This window comes from Cydia splendana, chromosome 20 (genome assembly GCF_910591565.1).
Source record: "Cydia splendana chromosome 20, ilCydSple1.2, whole genome shotgun sequence".
Classification (NCBI taxonomy): Eukaryota; Metazoa; Arthropoda; class Insecta; order Lepidoptera; family Tortricidae; genus Cydia; species Cydia splendana.
Genome location: NC_085979.1, coordinates 5,481,629 through 5,509,282, shown reverse-complemented (window position 1 = coordinate 5,509,282; position 27,654 = coordinate 5,481,629). Strand labels below are relative to the sequence as shown.

The 27,654-nt window shown below is 38.6% G+C and overlaps 2 protein-coding genes and 1 long non-coding RNA gene across 3 annotated transcripts in view; 2 read left to right on the top strand and 1 right to left on the bottom strand.

The window, feature by feature from the left end:
- LOC134800864 (uncharacterized) overlaps positions 1-27,654 on the top strand; it is a 255,606-nt gene that overhangs the window by 106,141 nt on the left and 121,811 nt on the right. The window lies entirely within an intron of this gene.
- On the top strand, positions 122-22,266 carry LOC134800788 (uncharacterized). Its single transcript, XM_063773340.1, has 6 exons — positions 122-486; positions 1,127-1,390; positions 2,074-2,258; positions 11,567-11,744; positions 20,160-20,257; positions 21,306-22,266. The coding sequence occupies exons 1-6, from the start codon at positions 433-435 to the stop codon at positions 21,403-21,405; spliced, it is 879 nt and encodes a 292-aa protein (XP_063629410.1). The 5' UTR covers positions 122-432; the 3' UTR covers positions 21,406-22,266.
- Positions 22,531-27,205, bottom strand: LOC134800801 (vacuolar protein sorting-associated protein 28 homolog). Its single transcript, XM_063773355.1, has 7 exons — positions 27,027-27,205; positions 26,892-26,952; positions 26,526-26,721; positions 26,084-26,185; positions 25,323-25,457; positions 24,243-24,383; positions 22,531-23,215 (listed from the first exon to the last, which is right to left on the bottom strand). The coding sequence occupies exons 1-6, from the start codon at positions 27,031-27,033 to the stop codon at positions 24,252-24,254; spliced, it is 633 nt and encodes a 210-aa protein (XP_063629425.1). The 5' UTR covers positions 27,034-27,205; the 3' UTR covers positions 22,531-23,215; positions 24,243-24,251.

Sequence of the window (27,654 nt, the reverse complement as noted above, 5' to 3'; positions counted from 1 at the left end):
GCTCGCGAACGACACATGTCTACTACCTAACTTTAGTGTCGTTACGTTTGCATTTTATTATACTGGGCAATTGTTACCAGCAACTTGCGTAGTTATACTCCTTATACAATCACCCACGTAAATACTACAATCGGAAATTATGGCCATGCGTAGCACAAAACTAATCAAAAAAAGCTATAAAATTACGATTTTAAGTATCCACATGTACACGTCCATTTAATTATTTTACTACTCATCGTATACACTGGCGAAACCTAGTCATTGTTCAAGCATTAGCACCATTTTGAGCCATAAAAAATAAGTTTAAAACTATTAAAAAAAATTACGTTAAAAGTTAAAACTAGATCACAACTTGTCTTTGTAACTTAATAAAAGTACCTACATTTATTAGTAGTCACATATATTGTGTTAAATTATTTTTTATTAATAATAATGTGGAGGAAAATGTGTTACGTCGCACTTATTTTAATTATATATGTGTATAAAGTGAGTATCTTATTGATTATTATATGTTTTATAAAGTACCTGATGACTGGTGGAGTTAGACCAAGAAAAGTCTACAGCGATTATGATGGCCCCCGCAGTGCAAGTGTTATTTATACGTCATAATTTCAAAGACGTTTGACGTTTACAATAACACATGCACTGCGTGGCCTATCAAAATCACTGCAGACTTTTCTCAGTATAACTTCTACGTACATTTAAATAAATAAATAAATATTGGGGACATCTTACACAGATCAACCTAGCCCCAAACTAAGCAAAGCTTGTACTATGGGTGCTAGGCGACGATATACATACTTATATAGATAAATACATACTCATATACATAGAAAACACCCATGACTAAGGAACAAATATTAGTGTTCATCACACAAATAAATGCCCTTACTGGGATTCGAACCCAGGACCATCGGCTTCGCAGGCAGGGTCACTACCCACTATAGTGGGTCCTGGTCGATGGTCCTGGGTTCGAATCCCAGTAAGGGCATTTATATTTGTTCCTGAGTCATGGGTGTTTTCTATGTATATGCCAGACCGGTCGTCAGAATAAAATTTTATATCTATTTTTCACCCCCCCTACGCAAAGTTTCGCGTAATATTCCCTATTGAAAAAATGTTACAGAGTTCGCAACTATCGTACGGCGATATCGACAAAAAATATTACCTCGTAACGGAGGCCCATAACTTGTCTAAAATGATCTTCAACCGAGGTAGAAACAATTACAATGAGCTCAAACAAAAATCCTTGGACACGATCGACACGTTTCTAGATTTGGTGAAGATTATGAACGACATTATGGGACGAGAGTTGCGGGGCGCCATTGTGAAGTTTTATAAAATAAAATATTTTCACGATTTCACGAATTATATGATATCGATGGAGGAGGTGAGCATGAGTTTGTCACTGCTAAGCTACGCTTAGAAATATGAAGCATAAGTACCAAGAGTTAGACCAAGAAAAGTCTGCAGTGATTTTGATAGCCCACGCAGTGCGTTATTTTAAACGTCAAACATCTATGAAATTATGACGTATAAAATAACACTTGCACTGCGTGAGCTATCAAAACCGCTGCAGACTTTACTTGGTCTAACTTCTAAATATTTTTCGATAGCAAAGAAATACGTCATACCGTGGATATCTTTTCCCTGGTTACTTAAATATTTATTGCACTTACCTATGTATGAAAAATTTTTTTTTTCACATCACCAATTCGAAAACAGGCTTTTTCATCCCTGCTAGGAGGGATCAAAGTTTCACTTTTGTGTTCTAGGACACTAGTATTTTTTTTTGCACGTTAATTTTTAGTTTAAAATTTTTAAACATCATAATTACCTCATAGGTGATGTGAAAAGCAGTATGTATCTTCTGTCATGGGCACAGTTGATCTTAACTGTACAGCTTAACAGTTGAATCACTACGCTCAGGATTCAATTATAGAATCCCTCGCGACGCTCAGGATTCAATTATACAATTGTAGAATCTTGCGCTTCGTTCAGGATCCATGTACTACGTCCTCGCCGTAAATATATCATTTTGCTCCCTTGAGACACAACCTAACCTATTTTCAGATAGTAAACATTACAGAGCATTGTCTGATAGAGCCGTTGGAAAAGCTGGCAGACCTCAGGGACCAGTTTCACGACGTCATTAAGAATTTTGAGGACGTCAGGAATTTTGACTCGGTCAATAAATGCAACGACCAACTGCCGGACGAAGTCGCTACAGCACATTGTATTCTTCACCAAGCTGTGTTGTAAGTATTAACAAAGAAAATAAATTTTCGGCAAAAATTTCATTTTTGGTACAAGCTTTTATCGCTGACTGTACTTTTCTTACGACAGACAACTAATACCATAGGGATGTTGCGAATATTCGCATCCGCATCCGCATCCGCGGAACATCCGCATCTGCATCCGCATCCGCATAAAATCGATGCGGATGTCGACCAAGTCGGTAACAGCCCAAGTAGCATGGAAGTGTCGGCAACATCAATATAGCAGCCAATTGAGAACTTAGAGTGATTTAAGGGACGTATAAGAGTGTCAGAAAAGATTTAAGCTGTATAAAAGGTACTTTACAGACATTATACAGCTCAAGCTGTATAAAATCATTATAAAGGTTTCTGCGGAAGCATGGGGTGCTTTATCAGAATATAAAAAATCTACTATAAAACTAAAAGTGTTTTGAGAGACTACAAGCTAATTCTATCGTAAAAGCTGTATACAGGCTGTATTGTAGTAACACTTGGCACTTTTAGCTGTACAAAAGTATCTGTCAACTCCGTTTTAAAACATTAAGTGTTGTGAAACACTACAAGCTAATTTTATCGTAAAAGCTGTATACAGGCTGTATTGTACTATCACTTGGCACTTGTAGCTGTACAAATGTATCTGTCAACCCCGTTTTAAAGCTATTTCTTATGGCGTAATCTTACTCTCCTATAAGAATAGTAGTTGTATAACTTCTGTCTGTAAGGGTATTATAAAACCAAATGAATAAATGGCAGCTATAGTACAGCTTTTTTCTGTATTACTGATAGAGTCGCTTATAACAATCTTTTGGCGTAATTTTACACTCGTATAAGTATAGTAGTGTAATGATTTCTGAAAATAAGTGTATTATAAAACTAAAGGAATATATGACAGTTACAGTACAGGTTTTTTATTTGTTATACGGATTTCTAAAGAGAATTATAACTTATGTACGGAGAACCGAAATACAGCCAAACGAATACAAATATTCTATTATAAAGCTGTTTTAATTACAAAAGCTGTAAAAGACACTCCATTTATTACACAGCACAGCTACTAAGATTATAATGCTCTCCAACTATCCTGTAGGCTGTTTAAAAATTGTCGCCATTTTACAATTTAAAAAAAAACGTATTTGTAAATATAATTAAAGAAATACTTGCAAATATTTAGCAGACTAACGCCGTGTTATGATTACCAGCTAAAATAAATTGTTTAGCCTTAGAATTAACATTTATAAATATTTTTGATACTCTAACCTTAAAAACAAACAGTAACTTTACCGATTTTTGATATTTTCCTTATGGTTTCTCTTTGTTATTTTGCAGGCGCGTAAATATTTTGCCAGAAAAGATACACAGGTTCACAATAAATAATAATCCGCACTTACCAATAATGTAATATTCCATTCAAGTCCTCTATAATATTTACTTTTACTTTTACCATCCACTATACTTAACACTTTATTGTCGCCATTACTATATTATGAATGAACAAGATTAAGACATTTTAGTTTCTTAAATGATTATTATTCTCTTGTAATTCTTTCTTATAACTCATTTAAAACTTATATTCTTATATCGTACTTATAAGAGATTATCTGTAGTGTTAAGGTTTCCTGTTACACCGAAATATAGCTGTAATGCAGCTATTATGCAGCTTATGTATTGCTTATACAGCTACTCTACAGCTCTAATAACGCCAAAGGCTGTATAATTTGGGCCCTTTTTTTACTTATAAGGGCTGTATAAGCGCTTATACAGCCTTTGTACAGCCTAACTGTACAGCTTATAGTATACAAATAAACTTTAATACAGCTTATATACAGCTTGCAATGCTACTTGGGAGGAACGTATTAGCGGCGGCGCCGGCGGCGTAAGTGCTAGGTAATTTCGACATTAGGTAATATATATAAAGAATTCGCCTAGATCCCGAAAAGTAGGCCAAGTTACTGTTTATTAAATAAAACGCACCTATATTCTTGCTCAAATACTAAACGTTTCGTTTTTTTTTAAATAAAAATGCTAAAAATGTAATATTTGACGTTTTTTAAGTACCAAATCTTGACATCCGCATCCGCGGATGTGAGGCTTTAAATATCCGCATCCGCATCCGCGGATGTCAAAAAATCTGCATCCGCAACATCCCTGGTACATAATTACAAATATGCAGTAGAAGGATGGTATTCCACCTGTCCAATATCTTTGTCCAATGTCAGTGCGTCTCACTCTCTCGTTAAAGCAAAATGTGAAACGCAATACACATCGGACAAAGAAATTTGATAGGTGGAATACCACCCTAAGATATAAGTAAAGTCTAAGAGCGGTTTCGCACTACGTCCGATCCGAATCCGATCCGAACCCGTGAAAATATGGTCCGTAGTAGCCGTAGAACTATTTCTATGATAAGTTACGCACCGCACACGTTGAATGACGGAGATCGGATCTAGTGCGTAACTTACCATAGAAATAGTTCTACGGCTACTACGGACCATATTTTCACGGGTTCGGATCGGACGTAGTGCGGAACCGCTCTTATTCTGGGCCCAAGTGCCGGACAAACACGACGATCTCCTCTTTCCTAATGGCTCCTCTACACGATGCGCCAACGTCGGCCAATCCAAGGGACGCATTTATGCGTTAGAGGGAGCAAGTGATATTGCTATCTCATTCTACCGCATAGCTGCGTCCCTAGGATTGGCCGACGTTGGCGCATCGTGTAGAGGAGCCATAATAGTGGTAACAGACTATCGCACCATTCGCACCGCACCAAGGTCATTGTGCGACGCACCCATAAGTAAGAGCGAGAAAGCGATATCTCTTTCTCTCTCTTATCGGTGCGTCGCACAATGACCTTGGTGCGGTGCGGAAGCACTTGTGCACCAAGGTCATTGTGCGACGCACCCATAAGTAAGAGCGAGAAAGCGATATCTCTTTCTCTCTCTTATCGGTGCGTCTAGCGATGTTACGATTCGACTTCACAAATCGGTTCAAACCGATTTAGGTCTGAAGTCGACTAAATCGACTTGAGTGTTCCGTAAATCGACTTAAGATACGTTCACCCGCTCTAAGCGCACCCTTTCCGATTTGTTGCTGCGTGCTGCGTCACTTTCGTTTGACATATTGAGGCATAAAATGTACACGAATCGACTTCAAACCACGAAGAAACATGTTGCCATGCACGTTGCCGACATTATTGAGTCAAGTCGAAACTTGGTATCTACAGGTAAAGTAAAATGAAACTTATTGTTGAAGTAGTAAGGTTCAATTTCGCATAGGCTTAAATAGATCGATATCGCGGTATACTTAGATCGGTTTGCCAGTTTTGCGCCGCGTCGATTTGCTAACTGAATGAATTCGCGGCAATGACTCACGGAATCGCACGAGACCGCACGCTCTTTCCTGCTTACTCGTATAGTGCTTTCCCATTTTATCTTTAGCAATTAATGAATTTTTTATCTACCGCAAAGTAAAAAAATATTACAAAAGTTTTTGCTGTCGTGTAATTCTAAGGATTCTAAGGGTCGAACAAACCGTAAAATTGACAATTCGATTTCTTCAACTCAAAACCAAGCGACTACGGAGCGGTTTGAACTACTGATAATTAAAAACTAGAAGTTAAATCGACTTGGCCAAATCGGTTTGCAAACCGATTTGGGTTTAAATCGGAGTCAACTTATTCGGTTTGAAATTTTTTCGATTTGACCCATCACTAGGTGCGTCGCACAATGACCTTGGTGCGGTGCGATAGTGTGTTACGGTCTTAATAATCAACCAGCGTCTCAAATCGGACACTAGTTATAAAAATTATTTGCTTTTAGTTCACTAAAAATGACCGATTATACATTAGGTACCTTATAAATATACGTCGTCTACGTCGACATGTCGTTCGCTAGTTTGCGGACAGTACAGCGCCATCTCTCGGTGTGTCTTGAAAATTCTCTGTATGTACAGAATTACAAATATCCAATTTATTTTCACTACACCAGCTCGGAAAGGCTTACTTTGCACTTCAAAAACTGATAGCAAAGTTGCACTTTATTCACATGTGAGGCAAAGTAATCAAATGCAAATTTTGAGTTGTTTTCTTACGTTTGCTGGTAGAATTGACTTTTAAATGACGATTTTGGATGATAAATATTTAATGACATTAATTTTTAACAGGATTTGATTTGGTTTGATATTTTACATTTAATATTTGCTTCGGGTTGCTGTAGTGAACAATTTTGTGTTCCACTCGGGGGCAAATTTTGTTTAACCCTCTTGCTTTGAAACCTCGCTACGCTCAAGATTCCATTTTTCGAACCAGTCGCTACGCTCGTGGTTCAATACTGGAATCTTTAGCTTGCTCGGGTATCAATATTAGCACGAGCGGTTAAACAACAACTTTGCCCCCTTGTACAACAAATAACTATTGTCCAATGTCAGTGCGTCTTACTCTCTCATTAAAGCAAAATGTGAGACGCAATACACATCGGACAAAGTAATTAGATAGGTAGAATACTACCCTAAGATATAAGATATAAGTAAAGTCTAAAGCGCCCTCCAGACTATGCGCGTGAATCGCGGGCGAAGCCGCGAACGCGAGTGTGGCGTCGATTTCGCAGATTGTTCACGCCTTCGCGCCTTGTTCTCCGTTTTTTGTCGGTATTTCGGCCCGCGTCAAAGGAGACGCGAAGCGCGAACTTGCAAGACTCCACATTACATAATATTTTGGCTCCTCTGTGGCAAGATAAATATTAATTATATTATGATATATTATATTAGGCAGCTATATTTTACGGTTTTACAATAAAACAAAATGGAAAAACAGCTAAATCACGTATGATGCCATAGATAACTAACAGTTAAACTCGATCAGCTGATGCTTTTCCACCATATTGCCGCAAACCAAACTGCGAAATCGCTGTAAAGCGTGCGAGTGTGGAGTCATACGTCAACTTCGCGATATGTTCGCTCCGCGATCCGCGACGTCGCGCCGCGATTCACGCACATAGTCTGGAGGGGGCTTATGGAAAAAAACGTGCCTCGAAAATTAAGAACACATATCCGTGAAAAAATATGGGTCAGTCATATGGCGTTCTAAAAATAATAATAAAATAAAAACCGGTCAAGTGCGAGTCGGACTCGCACACGAAGGATTTCGAACCATTATCTTTATCTATAAAAACGGTCACCCATCCAAGTACGTCGCCCGCCCGACGTTGCTTAACTTCGGTCAAAAATCACGGTTGTTGTATGGGACCCCCACTTAAATCGTTATTTTATTGTGTTTTTAGTATTTCTTGTTATAGCGGCAACAAAAATACATCATCTGTGAAAATTTCAGCTGTCTAGCTATCACGGTTCGTGAGATACAGTCTGGTGACAGACGGACGGACGGACGGACGGACAGCGGAGTCTTAGTAATAGGGTCCCGTGCCTCGAAAATCAAGAACACATATCCGTGAAAAAATATGCGTCAAAGTCAGATGGCGTTCTAAATATAATAAAAAAAATATCCATATATACATTTTCTGATACTTTTATACATTTTCATTTTTAGGGTTCCGTACCCAAAGGGTAAAACGGGACCCTATTATTAGGGTTCCGTACCCAAAGGGTAAAACGGGACCCTATTACTAAGACTTCGCTGTCCGTCCGTCCGTCCGTCCGTCCGTCCGTCCGTCCGTCCGTCCGTCCGTCCGTCCGTCCGTCCGTCTGTCACCAGGCTGTATCTCACGAACCGTGATAGACAGTTGAAATTTTCACAGATGATGTATTTCTGTTGCCGCTATAACAACAAATACTAAAAACAGAATAAAATAAAGATTTAAATGGGGCTCCCATACAACAAACGTGATTTTTGACCAAAGTTAAGCAACGTCGGGAGTGGTCAGTATTTGGATGGGTGACCGTTTTTTTTTTTGCTTTTTTTTTGTTTTTTTTTTGCATTATGGTACGGAACCCTTCGTGCGCGAGTCCGACTCGCACTTGCCCGGTTTTTAGTTTTAATCCTGTGTCGATAGATGACAGTAAATTTACTGTAACAAACTGTAACTACAAAATTTACTATGACAGTGTTTTTCAAACTTTATGGTGTCACGGCCCTTTATGACCACTAAATTTATTTCGCGACCACCCAAACCCCGTTTCTACGTTTTTCTATCTATATAGAGTCTGTGCGGAAAGAGAATAGTCGTGAAATGTATGGGATCCCATACATTCTACTCTTCTCTTTCCGCACAGTCCATCAATGGTCGATATTAAAACAAAAAAAACCGGCCAAGTGCGAGTCGGACTGGCAAAAAAATCACGTTTGTTGTATGGAAGCCCCTCTTAAATATTTATTAAGTATATTCTGTTTCTTGTATTTGTTGTTATAGCGGCAACAGAAATACTTATATTATCTGTGAAAATTTCAACTGTCTAGCTATCACGGTTTATGAGATGCAAAAAAGCGTTTTGAGGAATTAATTCCCAGCAAGATGGAAATCATTTTAATACCTTCATTTAGTCCTAAATGCGAATAATCTGAGTTTGCTCCATCCCAGGAGGGGTGGATAGATTTTGGAAGCCTTGGGAGATACATTTTACCTTGGATTGACAAAACCACTCGAAATATAAGGAACACACCGTCAAAATTAATGTCACTACCAGCAAGGTTGTTGTTGATCAGACACTGGTAAAAATACTTCGGATTTTAACACAATTTCACCAAAAAAAAACAAATTCCAAGTGGCGGCCATTTTTTACAATGTTTGACTAGGTACTAATTCATATTAAGGTACTTTTCGGATCCTCAAATATCAATTTTTATCATGATTAGAGCAAATTTTCCATCGGACGTACCGTTTTTGAACTACAAGCAAAAAACTGTAAAAGAGCAGCAATTTTTCCACAACTCCTGGAATGGAGCAAACTCGGATTACACTACTTTAGAGCCAAATGAAGGTATTAAGACAATTTCCAGCTTGCTGGGAATTAATTCCTGGAAAAAATCTAACCTAAGGCCTAACAGATCTTATCTTATTTAACTGTTTAATAAATACTGTTTACCTATCTAAATGTACGTTAACTACCATTACATTTTAAAGGATTGGATTATTTTTAAGTAAAAAAAAAATGAAATCTGCTTTCCATAAGTTTCTTTCAAAGCTGAGTTTCGCGACCCCCTTGGACAAGTGCCGCGACCCCCCGCGACCCACACTTTGAAAACCCTTGCTCTACACTATCTATTCTCTTTGGTCGGGATTCACTCATTTATACAGAGTGTTTCCTGTAATAGGAGCAATAAATTAAACTGTAGGCTGTACTCCTCAAACTGACCAACATTTGTTCAGCATTTTTTTTAAATAACTTATGTTTTGATTTTTATTACACTTTAAAGTTTATTCTAAGACGCAATGTATTGAAAATTTTGTTATGATTAAAGCGTGACAAGTAGTGATGTACCGGCTATTGATTTGGCCGACTAGCCGACTTATCGGCGCCCGAATGGCCGATTAGTCGGTCAGATCATTAGTTTCGTATAAGTTCAGGTGAAAAACAATAGTTTTGCTCCTTTGGTTGCGCTATTCATCATATTAGCTTGGCTAAAAGGTGTTCTCTACAGGTTCAAAGACTTATCACAAGAATCCTCGTTCAATTTCTGTCTTTCTTTTATTTTGCGATCCTGAGCAGACCGTCAGTACAGCTTGTAGGAGGTATTTCGAAGGCTCTATTTCCCTTACGTATGGTCCGTTTTTTTTAGCATTAGAAAGAACTTGAAAGAAGGTAAGCGATCTTGACGTGTCTTTTAATTGATAAACGCTTTTTAAAAATCAGTAACTATTACTTACGAAAGCAGAAGAATATAAATGATCGTATTAGATTCATAATTGTTACATATCTGCCGGAACTTATTTTTAAAATACTGGACAGTCCTAAGATACTGGAGCAAGCTGTGGTTACCTATAATTGGACAAACGTCTACCTTTAATGTTATGTAAGCTACTGATAATTTTTTCATGATCCTAAAAAAAATAAATGTATTTTTCGATTAAAAGACACATCAAGATTGTTTACCTTATTCTCACGAACCGTGATAGCTAGACAGTTGAAATTTTCACAGATGATGTATTTCTGTTGCCGCTATAACAACAAATACTAAAAACAGAATAAAATAAAGATTTAAGTGGGGCTCCCATACAACAAACGTGATTTTTGACCGAAGTTAAGCAACGTCGGGCGGAGTCAGTACTTACTTGGATGGGTGACCGTTTTTTTTTGCCGTTTTTCGCATTATGGGACGGAACCCTTCGTGCGCGAGTCCAACTCGCACTTGCCCGGTTTTCTACTATGATCTTCTATTTATTATGGGTTATCAAATATACTGTTACTGTCTGTCCTTCGGGATCCCCTGAGGATGGGGGCCCTGGGCACGGGCCCCGTGTGCCCTTATGGTAAGGGCTTGTGCACAATCACGCGAGGTTCGATAGGGGGAGGGGGGTCACGAAAAAATCACGATAGATCACGTTGGGGGAGGGGGGTTTAACCAAACCTCACGTGTATTTTTCTACAGTGAACGAAACTAAGAAAACAAAACCTACCACATGAGTAGATACTTTTTCTACTCATGGTGGTAGGTTTTTTTTACTAGAGGCGCAATGACATTGAACTAAGATATTTGACAGATGGAATACCACTCTTATGTATATCCAAATCAGGGATATGTTGCGGATGCAGATTTTTTTTACATCCGCGGATGCGAATGCGGATATTTAAAGGCTCACATCCGCAGAAGACGATGTCAAGTATAGGTACCTAGAATAGGTACATAAAAAAACATCAAATATTACAAATTAGTATTTGAGCAAGAATATAGGTGCATTATATTTGATAAACAGTAACTTTGCCGACGTTTCCGAATCTAGACGATTTCGTTATAGGTAATGACGAAATTACCTAGCACTTACGCCGCCGCATTGACGTCGCGTTCCTATGCCGACTTATTCGACATCCGCATCCGCATTTAGCTCCGCATCAATTTTATGCGGATGCGGATTTTGAAAATAATGCGGAAGTTCCGCGGTTGCGGGTATTCGCAACATCCCTGACAGGCGTGGCTCACTCTGCAATTTCGTCGCTTTGCTATAGGTAGCTAAAAGTACTTACATCCGTTCCACACCAATTTTGGTGGCTAGCCATAAGCCGCGCATGGCGCTGTCGCCACCTAGTGGCCATATCTGTCCGTAACAGACGCGTTAAGTTAGAGAGTGAGTCTTCTGTACGTAGTACTATTATTTATTCTGTGTCCCTGATCCAAATCTACATGAATTCAAATATTCCAGATTCAACGAAGTAATGCAACAGAGCCTTGGCACCATAGTGACCGTGAAGACCAGACAACACGCCCAAGACATGAACGAGTCTATTTACAACGTGCAGACATGTTTAAACAACTTCGTGCCGAAGTTTTTCGACCAACTGCTGGTCGACGTTTATACGGACGAATGCGAGTATTTAAAGGTACGTTGCAACATCGTCCTGGCATCGCCACTATCAGACGAGGCCAGGTTGATGTGCAAACTATACTTATATGTGATGTAGTGGTGTAGGTAATACTTCACTACTACATCATTATTACTATTAGATCTCATTACGGGGGTGACATTGTCACTGCGTGACAAAACCCCTTTAAAAAAAAAAAGATTAAAAAAAAAGGTACGTTGATATCCGTTGTATGTAATCTACCTACCTCACAGAAATCCGCCGGGTTGGTCTGTGCCAGTAATCAGTGGCGTAGCTAGGGGGGGGCGGCGGGGGCGGCCCGCCCCGGGTGTCACCCATTTAGGGGTGACACCCGACCGTGAACATCAGTAGTGCCATCTATAAAAAAACGTAAAACTGTGGCAGATTGCACAACCGCCATTAAGGAAATAATATACAACATGCCCACGAGGAACCCGAGAGACTTTGACAGTATATTCCTGATCATATTTAATGACTAAAATGTCCTATAAACTGTTTTGGAATTCGCCTAGTTTCAGACTCCAGTAGGTGGGTGGTACTGGATTTTTTTATTGTTACTCAGTGCAAAATGTTTTTTTGATGACGATGTTGCTACTATGGGACCTAGCAGTGGCGTAGCGTGAACTAAACTAGCCGTGGGAGAAGTCGCATCTGCAAGGCCCTTTTCTTTCACTGTGCCCAAAGGGGCATCGCGCGAGGCCCCCCTTTGGGGCGCGAGGCCGTGGGCGAGGGCCCACTTCGCCCACGCCTAGCAACGCAACTGGGACCTAGTCCAAATATCCTTATTAATAGAATGTAAAAAAGTGTCAAGTACACTTTGCAAAACCTAGGTTTTACAAAAAAAGTACAAATTCTTTTTGAGTGATAGTTTTACATTTATTTTATTTTATCTACAAATACGTACAAAAAAAGAAATGTTTTTTTGCGAAATTGACGTAAACTTTTTTTATATTTTTCCATCATTTGGCCTCGGAAATGAGTGGTTAAAATCTCTCGGCTTCCTCGTGGGCACCTGGTATGTAACAATAATATGATGGCGCCTCGTAGGTTTTTTTTTAATTCAGGACCATTGTAAAGGTTTTTCTCTTAAATTGTGTGATTATTTCGGTAATTGACAAAAAAAAGTTAAAATTATTTTTGGGTGACAATTTTAAAAATTATAGCATTTACATTTTATGTACAAATACGTAAAAAAGATCGAAAAACTATTTTTTTTTGGCGAAATTGACGTAAACTCTTTTAGTATTTTATCCTTATTTTGGCCTCAGAAATGCGAGGTTAAAATCTCTCGGGTTCCTCGTGGGCACCTGGTATGTAACAATATGTTGGCGCATCGTAGGTTTTTTTTAAATCAGATTATATCTGTAATTGAGAAATTATGTCACTGTTTCTACTCTGCTTCGACTCTGGACCACTCTGGACTATTTGAAATTAATTGTGAAATGGGATTTTACAGAATCTCTTCCAAATCTCGCACTTGACAAAAACAGTTTTTAATTTTTTTTACATAAATTATTTGTAATACTTTCATGGGACAATGATGACTCGGACCTTCGGAGCCCAGGCCATCACGTAGATGCCCTTTTGACACTTATACAGTGTTGCCAGATGAAATCTGAAATATTCAGTAGAAAAAAAATCGGTTTAGCAGTAGATAGGAGAAAAAAGCAGTAGATTTAAAAAGTGATGTCTGAAATAGGTAAAATTGAACAAAAAAAAATTATGCTCTGACCTCACCAACCTCCCATAGAAAATTTGTTTTATTTTTTCCTTTTTAGACCCCATTCGCACGGGAGCTTTTTCACCGCGCGTTAAAAAAGCGTTTGAGTGACACAAATGGATAATCATGTGTAACTGGTCAAGCAAATCTTGTCAGTAAAAAAAAGGCGCGAAATTCTAATTTTCTATGGGAAGATATCTCTTCGCGCCTACATTTTTCAAATTTGCCGCCTTTTTCTACTGACAATATCTGCTTGACCAAGTATATGTATTCACACGAAGGCGGTTTTTAAGCGCGGCGCTTTTTTATCGAGCACTCTGTTCACTAGACGACACGATACGACGGTATAAAGTAACTAGATGATCCGGTCACGACGAATAATCATTCGTTTTTGAAAAATCAGTAGCTCAGCAGCAAAAAGCAGTAGATCAGTACATATTTTTAAAATCAGATAGATCTACTGCTTAATCAGTAGATCTGGCAACACTGCACTTATAAAATGTGGGTTACACCGAGCGGATGCTGTCCTTGTCCGTGTCATAGAACGCGCGCAGAGGCAACACCCGCCAGGGGTATACTTGTTAGAAAATTGAATCTTGTATGTACACCCTTATAATACCAACCAATGAATGTACGCATGTGTGAATGACACCTTATGTTCTTTAGTCTATGTCGCTACTCTATTTGCTCCCTCTCTTTGATTTCGGCTGCGTTGATGGTCGGACGCGTAAGCTTTGGCTCCCATAATTGTATTAACATATATTATTTACTAGATAATAAAGTTCATGTGCATTGTGCGAACAGTGAGTATTCTTTCTCCACCGCCCTGCTGCTGCGGAACCTCGTATCCGCGTAATAGGTTCTGGGCACAGTCACGATTGATATATATTCACTGTTCGCCATCACGCCATCCACACGTGGGTCATCATCCTATGATCGCCGGTAAGCGCATTCATCATGGCCGAGGTGAATCAAAACCAACCTCTCAGCTACTCCAACCATTCGATAGAAAAGCTACGTGGCTCGGAAAACTACCAGACATGGAAGTACCAGATCAGGATGCTGCTGACCCTGGACGGTTTGTGCGAGACTGTGGAAGGGACGGACGTTGACCCTTCGCACGTCAAACGAGCATTGGCTCGCATCGGCCTCAGCGTTTCGACCGCGTGCCTACAACACATCAGAAAGGCGACGACCGCTAAAGAAGCGTGGGATAACCTAAAAACTGTTTTTGAAAACAAAGGTTTGTACAGGCGCGTGCTGCTATTGCGGCAGTTGCATCGTATAGAGTACAAGCAATATAACTGCATGTCCCGTTACCTGGAAGCGGTGATGTCGCTCGTTCATCAATTGGCGGATATTGACAAGAACATAGAAGATAAAGAAGTGGTGGAACTTCTCCTTAGCGGACTGCCAGACGAATACGACGCGCTGGTAAGCAACCTCGAGACTGCAAATATCGCCGACACCAACCTCACCGCTGATATGGTGAGATCTCGCCTTCTTCAAGAAGAATCGAGGAAAATGGAAGGATCTTCCTGTGTAGATGAAGCCGCCCTGTTCTCCAAGGCAAGAAACACAGTACCCAGACAACAAAAACAGGTTACTTGTCACTACTGCGGAAAATCAGGCCATATAAAAAGCAAGTGCTTCAAATATAGGAAGGACAAGGTGAAGAATCGGTCGCTTCTGGCTACCGAGTCATCAAAAGCCTTTTTTGTGAAGAAGTCATCCTTTTACCTGGACTCTGGATGCTCCAATCATCTTTGCAACGACAAGACAATCCTGAAGGACTACAAGGAGCTGCCGGGCGAAGGAAGTAAAGTGACTTTGGCCAACGATGACTCTATATCGGCTGAAGGCGTCGGGGAACTGCCAGTGGGAGGCGTCATCGATAAACTTAATAAGGTATTATATGTTCCAAACTTGACCGCTAATTTATTATCTGTTAGTAAATTGTGTGATGTAGGCTATACTGTAGTTTTTACCAAAGAGAAATGTAATATATACAATAGTTGTAAAATTCATGGCAACCCTATTACCTCAGCATTTAATAGGAACGGTTTATATGAATGGGATGGGTGTAGTCAAGGAAAAGGAACTTCGCAAGAAGTGCACTCTTCCATGTTTTTGCATAATAGGCAAGATACACAGAGTGCTAATGTAGCTGTTTCTTCTCTGCCGGTTCAACTTCTGCATTCCCGTTTAGGTCACCTCAGCTTTAAAAGCATGTGTACTCTAAGGGATGATCCTGCAACTGGTATACAATTTCAGGAAACTTCTGGTGCGAAGTGTGAGACCTGTCTGCTTGGGAAGCAAGTTGCCTTGCCGTATCCCGTGGGCGAGGCTACACGTGCACACGTACCTTTGCAACTAGTGCATAGCGATGTAGCAGGTCCGTTTCAAGAAGACAGCATTGGAGGTGCGAGGTTCATGGTTACCATGACTGATGACTACACCAGGAAGTCACACATCTTCCTCATGCGTCATAAATCCGAGGTAATTAAACATTTTATTACTTACAAGAATTTAGTAGAAAAACAATTAGGATTGCCAATTAAAACTCTTCGGACAGATTTTGGGTCTGAATATTGTAACAAAAGTTTTGCTGATTTTCTTAGAAGAGAAGGTATTGTTCATCAGAAGAGTGTTCCTTACTGCCATCAGCAGTGTGGTGTTGCTGAGAGACTGAATAGGACTCTTCTTGACAAGGCTAGATGTATGTTATATGAAGCTGGTCTCAGCAAGTGTTTTTGGGGTGAAGCAGTTATGACTGCTGCATACTTAAAGAATAGGAGTCCAACAAGTGCATTGTCGGGACGTACCCCTGAAGAGCTCTGGACAGGTTCTACACCAGACCTCAGGCATCTTCACGTCTTTGGCTGCATTGCCTATTCCTTAATACCTAAAGAAAATCGTCGCAAACTTGATCCTAGAAGCAAACCTTATATTTTTGTTGGTTACAGTGAAACGACAAAAGGCTATAGGCTTTTGGATCCGTTGAACCCTAAGAAAGTGATCTTGTCTCGAAATGTTGTGTTTTTAGAAGATAAATTTTACAACAATTTAGATAAATTAAGTTTTAACCAATCTGACAATGAGAATATATTTTATGAATTTGAATTTATTTCTAATGATAATGATAAATCTAGTCATAATAATATTGGAATTCCTAATAAAAATAATGAGAATCTAAATAAGAATAATGTAATTGAAATCCCTAGTCAATGTAATGAAAATCTAGTCTCTAGTGAAACTGATGTGGATTCAATGTCTATTCAAAGTGAGCAAATTCCAATCTGCAACCCAGGAAGTGAAAAACAAATGTGTACTCAAAAACCTAATGATTCTTCCATGGTGTTTTCAGATTCGGAGGAATTCTGTACCGGAAGCGAGAATGAGGAGCCAGGCTGCTCTACTTCGGGCTCAGGTGACTCGTCGAGCGAGTCTGTAGTGCTGTCGCCGCGACCGTCACATTCAGGGGAAGCCCGGCCCCCAGCTGATGCGCCGGCTATACATTCCTCACGTCCCGTACGTACTACAAGGTCACAAAAACCCAAAAGGTATGCTGATTACACGTCAGACTACTCCATGGTAGCGCACGATGCTGCGTCTGTCCACAGCCTAGACATACCCTTATCGTATAAGGATGCTGTCACTGGTCCCCTTAGTGCAGAATGGTCTGCCGCAATGAAATGTGAGTTTGACTCTCTTATAGCTAATAAAGTTTGGAGATTAGTTGATAGGCCACATAATACGAACGTAATAAAGTCTAAATGGGTATATAAAATCAAAACAGATGCATTGGGTAACTTTGATAAATTTAAAGCGCGTCTTGTTGCCATGGGTTATACACAAGTCCCTGGTGTGGACTATAAAGACACATTTTCACCAGTTGTAAGACATAGTACAATGAGAATATTGTTTGCTTTAGCTTGTGAGTATGATTTAAGCATAGATCACATTGATGTGACCACAGCTTTTCTCAATGGAGACCTTGAGGAAACCATTTATATGGAGCTTCCACCAGGTTTTAATAATAACCATAAAAATAAAGTTTGTTTGTTACAAAAAGGGATCTATGGTCTTAAACAAGCTAGTAGAATTTGGAATAACAAAGTAAATAAATTACTGTGTGAAAATGGGTTTGTTCAAAGTAAACATGAACCTTGTATCTATATAAGTAAAGATAAAAATAGTTTAATAGTAGTAGCGCTTTATGTAGACGACTTTTACATTTTCTCGAATAACGAATCCTGTAAAAATAATCTTTTTAATTTACTACAGAGTGAATTTCATTGTAAGAATTTAGGAAATTTAAAAAGTTGTCTGGGCATCAATGTTGTAAGGGAGGGAAATGTATTAAAGTTAGATCAAAGCGACTATATTATGAAAGTACTCAAGCGGTTTAATATGGAAAATTGTAAACCTGTCTCTACACCTATGTCTGTAGGATGTAAATTTGAATCTGAAGGAGAAAATTTATGTGATGAAACTTATAATTACAGAGAACTTATTGGTTCCTTGATGTACTTAGCTGTTTGTACCAGGCCAGACATAGCATATGCTTGTAGCCATTTAAGTCAGTATAATTCAAAGTTTAATAAAAGTCATTGGCTTGCAGCAAAACGGATTTTAAGGTATTTAGCGGGAACAATTAACTATTCCTTATATTTCATAAAGAGTAGAGAATTGAATTTAATTGCATATGCTGATGCCGACTGGGCTAATGATGTAGATAGACGCTCTTATACTGGTTTTGTAATAAAGTTAGGCTCGAATTGTATACATTGGGAATCACGCAAACAGCGTTGTGTAGCACTCAGTTCTACTGAAAGTGAATTTATTTCAATTAATGATGTATGTAAAGACCTATGTTTCATCAAAAATATTTTGTTTGAAATTTTACATGTGAAACCTAACATCACTGTGTTCAATGACAATCAGAGTGCGCACAAGCTTTTACTTTGTAAAGAATATTCACATAAACGTACCAAACACATAGATGTACGGTATCACCATATAAAAGATTTGGTACATAATAATGTGTTAACTGTAAAATACTTACCAACAGAAGTAATGATAGCCGATGTACTTACCAAACCGCTGAGTCTTTATAAACATTCCAAATTTATTCAAAGCATGAATATAAAGTTAAATGAGTAGGCATGTTTGCATTATGTGCATGTAAAATCATTACATAATCGTTTATATTGTTTACAAATGTACATGTGCAATCGTAAAAATAGCATGCATTCTTTCTTCACTCAGTCCATGTTTGTGTCTCGTGAAAGCATGTTATTATACGAATGTGTATATGGATAGAGTTAGTCTCTACTTAGGGCAAGCATTATTGTAAATGTTAACTAATATAATTGATATTATATTAAGTTCAAGCCTTTTATCAGGGATGTGCCAATACACATTGACAACATATGTTAGTTTTGTATAGTGTTCTGTGTACTTATGTTGTGTTTAAGCATGAGACATTTGGTCTTATAAGTGTGAGGGGAAGTGTTAGAAAATTGAATCTTGTATGTACACCCTTATAATACCAACCAATGAATGTACGCATGTGTGAATGACACCTTATGTTCTTTAGTCTATGTCGCTACTCTATTTGCTCCCTCTCTTTGATTTCGGCTGCGTTGATGGTCGGACGCGTAAGCTTTGGCTCCCATAATTGTATTAACATATATTATTTACTAGATAATAAAGTTCATGTGCATTGTGCGAACAGTGAGTATTCTTTCTCCACCGCCCTGCTGCTGCGGAACCTCGTATCCGCGTAATAATACTATTGAGTGTTCATGGAATCTAAAATGAAAGCGATAGAGTAAAATTGTGAGCTATGGAATATTAAACATAAATTACTATTACTTTTTTTTTTTAATAATTATATTTTAAAATTTTGATTGAATTTTGGGGTGACACCCACAATTTCCGCCCCGGGTGCCACCCAAGCTAGCTACGCCACTGCCAGTAATATATGATCATTGTCAAGAGGGCGCTGTTATTCTCATGTATAGGGCACTTAACAGTTCAGTATAGTATGAAAATATTAGTTCCAGTGAAATTCCGCAACATGGCGCGTGATCATATATTCCTAGATATGGCCGCTAGGTGGTGACAGCGCCACGCGCGGCTTATGGCTAGCCACCAAAATTGGTGTGGAACGTACTTTTAGCTACCTGTAGCAAAGCGACGAAATCGCGGAGTGAGCCACGCCTGATTGAGCGAAGAAAAGAAAGTTGGAAGCTCCACCGGTAACGCTGCCCTGTTACGGCAAAACAGCATATCTAGCCTCGTGCCGCCCAATATACATTAGGATGTACGCTCAGTTTCGAATGAATGTCAACCTTAATTAAAAACAAAGTAGAAACGAAATTCAACCTAATTGAAAATACAACAAGATTCTAACTTCCTTGGCTATGATTTTGTATGGTGGGTGGCACGAGGCTATAGGAAATATGTAAGGCAAGGTGGGGTAAGACTAACATAGTTTATTTGCTCGGGGCAAGTCAAACACTATGAGGATTCCATACAAGTGATAGTCTTACCTTACCTTAATAACTTAAGATGCGCTGTTTTACTGTAAAGGGCAGAGAAGCCAGAGAGTCCTCATCGTCAACAAACCTCTTTGAAGACGGGGGGGATCCCACGACCGGACCTCTAAATTATTTATAATGCAGGTGGTGAATGCGTCGATCACAGACTTGATGAAGGACAAGGCCAACGTGACACAGTTCCCGAGCAAGTGGAAGCCGTTAACGGATCTGCTTAAAGCAAAGTAAGTTCTGCATTCATAATAAAAAACCTCCAATTGGGTATTTGACTGCAGTATTTAGAATAAATTATTTTACACCATGCAAAAGAAATAAAGCACCAGAAGATTAATAGAGAAACGTAGACAGCAGTTATTTTAAGACACAATTTCTATTTTTAAACCCGTATAAAACTATAAAGAGTAGGTAATTTGATTGTGACGTCACATGCTAGTGTTTCATGTGAATTCCATAGTAGCAACATCGTTTTCACAGTTCGAAAAAAGAAACTGATTTGAGTCAAATACTATGCTGCTATAACGCTCATGGTTCATACTTTCATAGCACGAGAAACCCTTATCACATGTCAAATCTTGACCCCCTCCCAACCCTAAAGGAATGGCGTAATTAATTATTACCGACCGACCCCTTGTTAGCTAATCAAAATCATGCATGGGTCATATATAATAGTACATTATTGTCGAGGCTCGGAAGTAGCTACTTGCAGGCTGAGGATTCGTTTTAAACGGACGACCTTGGGAGTCCGTTTAATTGAATCCGAAGCCAGCAAGTAGCCTTCCAGCCGAGTCATATATAGTGCTTTTCTCAAAAATGGTGCAAGAAATATAAATATCATAGAAATATTTTACAAAAGCAACGTTCTTACGTATATATTTTAACAGAAAAAAGTAGAAACAATTGAAAAAATTAGCTTTGCCGCCTTTTTATTTTTTTAATAAAAAAATAGAAGTGTATTTTTCTGCCGAAAATACGCCAACCTATTTGAGATAGCTAAATAGTCGCGGTACTAATCATCTGTTTGGCTGTTTAATGGGCCTGTGCCTTCATTTGATATGGCCATTTCAACTTTTAAAAAGTTTGGAACTCGACAAATAATGGAATTTGTATGCAACATTGCAGTCCCAAAATCGAGACTGCAATGTTTTTAACTTTTTAATTTTTGACTGACCATAAACTACGCGCTTCGCGACCTATTTTTTAAACCGCAAAGTCGACTTTGCCGTCCATTTTTGAGAAAATTATATTACTTTATAAAGTATTTCCGCTTTTCAGACTAAAATCGCCGAGCCACGTGTTAAACCAGCCAATCTTTGCAACGATATTCGCCATTGTCAACAATGCAAGTGACGACGCAACGAGAAGACTACACTAGAGGGCGCCACCAGTTTCTTAGGGAAACTATTGTAAATACCTATTTGTGTAAAGAGCAAAGTTGGTTTTTGCTGCGAATGCTAATATTTCTCCTCCTAATAGTCCTGGGTGCGTAGCCAACATGCCAATCATATTAAATATATTAAAAACGGGTCACTCACGTATTTTAATTCGAAAAACGCTCGACATGTTTCACTCCGTACCGAGGAGTATCATCAGGAGCTTGCGTTTACGGTGACGGACCGGCGCAGACTGCGGGCCGCAGTTCTCCGCGCCCGATGACTCGGCGCAGGCGCCGGTGGCGGCAGGGTGGGCGAGAAACTACCCTCATTTATGGCCCGTGACCCGTTTTTAATATATTTAATATGTCTGTGTCTCACGAAAGTTTTGTTATTAAAACATGCCAATCGTTTACGCTCCGTAGCGAACGAAACGCAACTGCCATCGTCGCATATGGAAGTGATAGAGAGACACAAAGCGTTTCGTTGTCGTAGCGCAAGCGATTGTCACCTTGGCTAGTCACCCTTAGTAAGCGAAAGATTCTATTTCTATCCTCCTAAAGCCAGGGTCTACAATGGCAGGCCATGCAAATGAAAAATACAGAATTTGCCACTGATGTTTGAACCTTTAGTGCAGGGAATAGAGTTGATTTTGGTTTTGTTTGAAAATTGAACGGAACAATACAAATGCGACTCTGTTCCAATTGAATATGATTTAAATTCCATCGAACTGAATAAATACTATATGTAGGACCTTGGGCCTTAGGAGGATATAATAGAATCACGAGCGTAGCGATAATAAGTGTATGATTTCGGATTTAATTTATTTTTGTAATGTGTAGGTATATCTTAATTTAACACATCAGAATAAATCTTTTGTACCTATATTATGATTTGTTTTTACTTGAGAATACATACAGATAAGGGAGTTATAGCTTTTTTCATCACACTTGCTCGAAAAATACCTTATATCATAAAGGTGTACTGAAGGACAAAGGCCTATATTGTTCCCGCGGGAGTTATGGATTACTTTACCCTTCAATACACCTGCATGAAATAAGATATTTTTCGAGCAAGTGTGATGAAATTAAATATTTATTTTATTAGCTACTAAATAAAAAAAACTATAATTTTTACAAATTTTAATTTAAAATCTTATAAACACATGGTATTGTCGATATAGTATAAGGTATTTGAATACGTAACTGAAGTATTTAATATATGTACCTATACATTCATAAATTACTAATCGATATGATAAAAGTATTACGTTTAAATTAAAAAAATAAAACCACGTAATTTTGTGTAATCCAACACATTACTACAAGGGCACTCCTTAATTTTGCATATCCCAAAAAAATACATTTAGTCATCATAATATATTTCAGGACTGGCCTTACGGGCAATGACAATGGGGCATAAATGGGGCCAGTACAGCGGTGTGACACCGCTACAACGCGATTGGTCGATGAGTTCGCATCACGCGCGCGATTGGTCGCAACTAGTTGCGTTAGACTGCACGATTGCCTCGAATTCGTTAGTGACACCGCTGAACTAGTTAGTATCATTTTTAGTGCCCGTAATGCCCGTCCTGAGATATATTATATGTCAATGCATTTAGAACATTATATAACCTTTTTCTAATGCTGAATAAACGAAGTATAAACAGTTTAATTTTGATACTTATTGAGATAGCGATTATTTGATTGGTGCCCATTTCTTTATTACATTGTGTATAATAATTATAATTAATAGATATAGTGAAGCTACTTGAGTATGAGATACACAACACCTTTGAGCTCCGTGAGATACCTGCAAAAAAAAAATCATTATATGTTTCTGTTCTGTTGCCCAACCCCTCCTAAAATGAGAGAGGAGGCAGTGAGATTTAAATAAATATATAGTCTGTCAAGCAAAGTATGTCAGTAGCAATGTACAGCAAAGTGAAGTAGGGCAACACTCAAAGAGCAGAATTGCGCTAAGAAAAGCAGAAATGTACATCAAACCAAAACATGTAATTATCAAATTTTACAAATATTTACAATCATCGAGCATGATTGTACAATGTACATTGTAAGCATCTTGACTTTGCTTAAGTTCATGCACAATCTTATTTAATATATTGGTATTTAATGGAGACATCAGAAATTTCTCTGGAAATAGCAACAATTCATAATGTAAACAAACAAGATGGCTGTCATTCACGATCCACATTCCACAGATAAAACACAGAGGACACGCGATTTTGGAATTATTCGAACACAGTGTTGCTAACCCGCGATTTTTCAAATTTGCCGCCTTTTGCTACTGACAAGATTTGCTAGACCAAGTATAGTCTATTTTATTAGGTGCAGTTAGCAGCAATAGTTGCTAAGCGGGCGAAGTGTTCAAAATTACTTTGATGCGCTCTTATTCTCTTAACAATAAAGTCGCGTCAAGATCATTTTGAACACCCTTCTTCCTCGAGTTATCCCGGCATTTTGCCACTTCTCATGAGAGCCTGGGGTCCGCTTGACAACTAATCCCATGATTTGACGTAGGCACTAGTTTTTACGAAAGCGACTGCCATCTGACCTTCCAAACCAGAGAGAAAACTAGGCCTTATTGGGAGTAGTCCAGTTTCCTCACGATGTTTTCCTTCACCGAAAAGCGACTGGCAAATATCAAATGGTATTTCGTACATAAGTTCCGAAAAACTCATTGGTACGAACCGGGGTTTGAACCCGCGACCTCCGGATTGAAAATCGCACGCTCTTACCGCTAGGCCACCAGCGCTTTTGCATTTTGAACACCTGGCCCGCTTAGCAACTTTTGCTGCTGCGTGTACCTACCAACATACATTATAGTTTCAGTCCTTGTGCAGGAACTTGTTGAAGGCCTGGTAGGAGGTCTCCAGGTCGAAGATGAGCTGTCTCCCCTGGGCCTCGGACAGCTCGTCGGAGGCCGACATCTCTGACAGCTTGTCCAGCCATTCTTGGACCTGCTCAGACACAGATCACTGAAGTATCATTCTATAGAACTTGCTAACTATGTAAACAAAAGTCACTAAACTGCAAAACGTAATTCAAGACCAAAAAAGTAAGAAAATGTTGCCACTTTTTACTGGCGCGTCTTGTATTTATGTAAAATTAAGTAAACAAAAGTACTTTTTTAAATCGTAGGAGTAAAATAACTAATAAATAAATTATCTTAGCGTGTATATTTATAAAAAGGAATTTACTATTTTACAAACAAATTATTGCAGTGGCAACATTGTCTTACTTTTTTTGGTCTTGAATTACTATTTTCAGTTTAGGAAATTCATATTTGTTGACAGTTTCAATATGGCGGTTTGTTTACATAGTTAGCAAGTTCCATAGAATGACACTTTACATTATATTTGCTCATAGTAGTCTAGGCTCGGAAAAACGCCCGTCATTTCGAAAACAACCTAAATTTAGGGCCCATTTATGAGTTGAAAATGTTCGTTCACAGTCTACGGACGTCATTGGGGCATATTTAATCATTGACATGACACGGTACATGGTGCCCCGCAAATCCCAGAGCTTGGGCTGAATCATGTCTATTGGAGAACTCCAGACAGAGCTCATCAGGGGGCTTTTACTTAGAGCATTTAGTAACTGGAGATGTCATCACTGTCATTTTCTTTACGAAACAGTCTGCCGATTTTTGCGGGGGAGGGGACGTCAAATGTATTGCTATTTCTACATGATTTGTACGTAACGTCCAAATAGCCATGTCAGTCCATACAAAAGTTTGCACAATTGTGTAACTTTTTCGGCAGAGGGGTAAACTCTTAACCTCTCGTGTGCCGTGATTATTTTTTTCTTATACCTCGTACGCGGATCCGCGCTCGCCCATACGAGGGCTTAAAGGCGACTCAGCTATTAAATGCTCTAAAGTGGCTGACATTACTAACCTTCAGTTTTCCCTCAAAGTCCTCCGGCAGCATCATGAGACGGTCCATGGTGTCCCTCAGGTCCCGGAGCTCGGGCTGAATCATGTCCATGGCGCGGAACTCCAGACGAAGCTTGTCCATCAGAGTGATAAACAGCTGAAATCATAGTACAACAGTTCATTAGAAAAGAGTTCATCAATATTTTTCAATCTACAGATGAGATTATGTCAATTCAATATCACTACAATATTGTCTCACAATTTTGTGAAATTTTTGGCGGTTATTTTTTTTTATATATAGAACACCTCCTTGTTACCTCTATCCAATTGTGTTTGTTTATGTTTCTGTACATTTATTGTAAACTATGAGTATGTGAGATGTGCAATAAGGAGTATTGTATAGGAATATTACTGCAATGTTCTGCCGCCAGAGTGCAGCACTACGGCCTATCGTAAACCATAGAGTAACTTATACATACTGTGCCTTAAACTCTTTTTTGACAAGTTTTCACAGACAATAAAATATGGCATTGATGCATCAAGGCGGTTTGTTAACAAGGGCCTACCGGGAAAGGCGAAAATCGACAATTAGTTATCTGCCTTTTTATCACTCGAATATGCAAGAGTGATAGAGAGGTTAGATAACGAAATTTCGATTTTCTTGTTTCGCTGTAGAGCCTCAGATTGTGACGGACAGTGGTAGTGGCACCTCCTATGCATAGTTTCACGTAATATTCCCTATTGGAACACTCTATAGGTTATCAATTTCGATTAGGTACTCACCGAGACAATCTCAGCAATGTATTTGTTGGTGTTGCCCTTGTCATCCTTGATCAGGTTGGGCTTGTTCTCTCTAATCCTCTCCAGCGCAGCCGGGCAGTCTAGCTGGAAATATTAACAAAATAGGTATGTGAGCCAACACCAAATATGACAGTTTAAATATGTTCTTACTATTTTTATTACGTAGTAAGTAAGCAATACTCTTAAATATATAATGATAATGAAATAATTATGTAATCTTATTTACTACTAAAATAGGACAGTAATATTGGCAAACCTCACATTTTTTTGGTAGTTACACCATTATAAATACATTGTTAGTTATTAGTTAACATAATTGAAAAGTAATAAACATCATTATTGAAGCAAATATTGAATACGCATAAACCTGCATAAACCTTTTAGTGAAAATGTAAAAGTCTATTGAACACTAGACTGGACTTACTCTGAACTTAGTAATGAAGGCCTCAATATTAGGGAACTCCGTGCCTTGCACCTGCTTGAACGCGACCTTGTACTGCACAAGCAGGCGGCTACAAGCTGCAGTATACTCTTGAGCCCGGACCAAATCCCTCATATATGCTTTCTCAAGGTGCTGAAGTGTACTAACTACAGCGTATAATTCTGCCATGTTATCATGCCTGCAATTAGTTTAAAATGGCATAAACCTTCTTATAAATTACTAAAGAGTGTTAAACAAGACTATAAAGCTAGTAAATGAGCTATTAATCGATAATTTTAAGCTATAGACAAATATTTACTAAGATACGTTAGTTTGAGAAATTAAGAGGTTTTCAGGTAAAACACTTACTTTTCACGCTCTCTCGCATTGCGATAGAGCTTAACCTCTTCGTATAACTCAGGTCTTGTGTCTGTAAAAGTGGTAAAGTGCTGATAATTGGGAAAAACAAAGGATAAATATTAAATCACAAAGAAAAGTACAAACCTTGCATTGTAAACGTATTTTGGCGATGATTAAACGTAAGGCAAGCTTATTAAGGTATATAATTGAGTGGAACACGCACTAATTTTAAGGAGAATAAATAGAAAACAAATATTTATTTTATTAAGACGATGACAAATCTTTTCGCCCTTTAATCGAGTTTTGACGTAAAATTGACCGAATGAAAAGATTGGTGACTGATAGTGAATAGTGATGTCCTTAAATTTTGCTATTGCAATAAATTTATTTCCTGCTGAAAAAACGCAGCTTGCGAAACGTTCGTATTGAGGCCTTAGTGTGTATTATCATTTTTATAATCTATGTCTACTTGACAGCTTTTGTGTCTCCTACTACTACACTACCGCATCGCACCAAGGTCGCGGTGCAGTGCGGTAGTGTGCTACGGCTATTATACTTTCGGGTTTAACTTATTATAGATGGTCAAGCAGATCTTGTCAGTAGAAAAAGGCGGCAAATTTGAAAAATGTAGGCGCGAAGAGATATCGTCTCATAGAAAATTTGAATTTTGCGCATTTTTCTACTGACAAGATATGCTTGACCATCTATACCTTCTATCATGTTTGTGTTGTTTTCTCAAACGATACGAAATTGATACTGACAGTTGCATACT